Here is a 2,631-nt window from a genome sequence, read left to right as displayed (position 1 = left end):
GATAAAGCCATAGTCCTTGGATGATTATCTTGCAAAAAATCCTATTGAAAAAAGACTATGAACCGCTCAAGACTTATTTCACAATCAATAAGTATCGTTTGTGGGTGAAGATATTTTTTGAAATATATCTTGGCTAGAGATTGCTCATTGATGGAGCGGTAAATTACCAAGGTAAAGGTATTAATGCGGTCATAGTGTAAGAATCTTTTCAACACTATCCCATGGAAGCTAAGCTCTTATTGAATTGCACGAACAACATAGCTTAGTATGAAGCTTGTATTCTTGGATTTAAATTGTCCATCGACATGAATGTCCACGAGTTGTTGGTTATTGGAGATTCAGATATGTTGATTCATCATGTTCAAGGAGGGTGGGCCATGAAGAACCCAAAGATTATACCTTACGTGCAATATGTACTTAAGTTGTGTAAAAGAATACGTAAGATCGAGTTCAGACATATTCCCACAGTACACAATGTGTTGGCCTATGCTCTTTCCACCATTACTTCAATGATCAAATATCCAGATACTGATTATATTGATCCTCTAGATATAGAGCTGAAAGAACATCAAGTCCTTTGTTCACATGTTCAAGTAGAATCGGACGGTTTGTCATGGTATTTTGATATAAAGAGGTATTTGGAGTCTGGGACTTATCCTGAAGATGCTACATCCAACCAAAAGAAGTTGATATGCCATATGGCTCTCAATTTCTTTCTACGTTGAGAAATCCTTTATAGGAGGACTCCCGATTTTGGTCTTCTCAAGTGTGTCGATGTTGTTGAAGTTGCAAAACTAATTGAACAGGTACATGCTGTAGTTTGTGACACGCATATGAATGGGCCAACTTTATCAAGAAAGATCCTTCGAGCCGGTTATTTTTGGACATGTATGGAGAATCATTGTTGCATGTTTGTGCAGAAATATCACAAAAGTAAAGTGCACAGTGATTTGATTCGAGTGCCGCCTCATGAAATTAATGTTACGAGTTTACCTTAGCTTTTTGTAGTTTGGAGCATGGATGTCATCGGTCCGATAAAGCCAGCCGCTTTCAATGGTCACAGATTCATTTTTTTTGCTATAGATTGCTTCACTATGTGGGTGGAAGAAGTTTCATACAAGTCGGTGACAAAGAAAGTTATAGCTAATTTTGTTCGAAACAATCTAATATGCAGATTTGGAGTGCTAGAATGCATCGTTATCGATAATGGTGCAACTCTAAATAGTAACATGATGAGAGATATATATGAGCAGTTTAAAATGACTCATTAAAACTCAACCTCTTATCGTCCTCAAATCAATGGAGTTGTAGAGGCTGCAATAAGAACATCAAGAAGATCATTACAAAAATGATAGACAATCACAGAGGTTGGAATGAGATGTTGGCGTATGGTTTTTTGGGTTATCGAACGACTGTTAGAAAATCAATCTGACATACTCCATATTTTCTTTTATGGAACGGAAGCAGTAATACCTGCTGAAGTAAAGATACCCTCCTTGAGAATCATCAAAGAAGTAGAATTGAGTAAAGTTGAGTGGGTTAGCAAACAGATTGACCAGTTGAAATTGATCTACGAGAAGAGAATGGTTTCCATATTTTATGGTCAACTATATCAACAAAGAATGATTCACATTTTTCACAATTGAGTAAGAGAAATAATTTTTGAAATCGTTCAGTTGGTCCATAAGCACATTTTTCCTCATCAAGATTAGTACAAAGGAATATTTGCACAAAATTGGCAAGGAACCTACATGGTTCGGATATTATTATTAGGAGGCGCTTTGGTCTTATGAGAGATGGAAGGTTCCGCGTGGCCGAAACCAATCAACTAGATGCTTTCAGGAGATACTACGTGCTAAGCTTCAGTTTAAATTTATGTTATTTCCCTATAATTGCTTTATTTGTTTGTAATTATTATGGTTAAAGTTATATCACTCTTGTATTGAACTACGTCTGACTTAAATTCTTAAGAATGAGATACGTAGGTGGTCTATGTCGGCCTCGATTACAACATTTATCCCTTTAATATTTCTATGTATTTGAACTACGTTTGACCTAAATTCTCAAGAATAATATACAAAGGCGGATGATATGCTCAAACTTACTTCTCAAATAAGAAGTAAGGCGGTCGTGTCAAGTAAATAACCCAACTAGTGTGGTTAGAATCGTTCCCACGAGGAAAATAGTTTAGACTTAAATTTAACCTATTTTTACTATTGTTCGCTCAATTACTTCCTTGAAAAAAAAACAATAAAAAGGGGGGTTTCTATTTCTAAATGAATGAAAATAACTAACGAAATTGAAAGAGACACTTAACAGCTTCGAATGTTTGAGTTTAATCGATTAATCAAAGTAACTAGGGTTTATGTGTTCCCACAGGTTCATAACTTGATGATTCTAACTATAACAATTCTTTCCTCGTATCTTGCATGCAATGTGATAAGTTACGTATTTCTAAATCCTTGGCCCGACATCTAGAAAATCTCACTCCGAACCTTGGTCCGGCTACGTGTGATGCTATCCTAGCCTTTATCTTTACCTTATATTAAGTATCGTATTCGATATTTGACTAAGTTATTACCTCGTACCAATCAATACTAGCCTATTAGATAGTATACACTAAATCTATGT

General features: G+C 35.6%; 1 protein-coding gene across 1 annotated transcript; it reads left to right on the top strand.

Annotated features, from left to right (window-relative positions):
- The first annotated feature begins 305 nt into the window (after positions 1-305).
- LOC104644674 (uncharacterized) lies at positions 306-998 on the top strand. Its single transcript, XM_010314827.2, has 3 exons — positions 306-634; positions 740-806; positions 921-998. Exons 1-3 carry the CDS (start codon positions 306-308, stop codon positions 996-998), a joined length of 474 nt encoding a protein of 157 aa, XP_010313129.2.
- The last annotated feature ends 1,633 nt before the right edge of the window (positions 999-2,631 follow it).

This window comes from Solanum lycopersicum, chromosome 11 (genome assembly GCF_036512215.1).
Source record: "Solanum lycopersicum chromosome 11, SLM_r2.1".
NCBI classification, from domain to species: Eukaryota; Viridiplantae; Streptophyta; class Magnoliopsida; order Solanales; family Solanaceae; genus Solanum; species Solanum lycopersicum.
The sequence above is the reverse complement of the archived record's forward strand: the minus strand, read 5'-3'. Positions and strand labels throughout refer to the sequence as shown.

Bases quoted from the DNA above. Each gene is read 5' to 3' on its own strand.
- LOC104644674 (XM_010314827.2), top strand. From the start codon at position 306: ATGAATGTCCACGAGTTGTTGGTTATTGGAGATTCAGATATGTTGATT. The intron at 635-739 runs GTATTTGGAGTC...AATCCTTTATAG, and splicing joins TGGTATTTTGATATAAAGAG to GAGGACTCCCGATTTTGGTC. The intron at 807-920 runs GTACATGCTGTA...ATGTTTGTGCAG, and splicing joins TTGCAAAACTAATTGAACAG to AAATATCACAAAAGTAAAGT.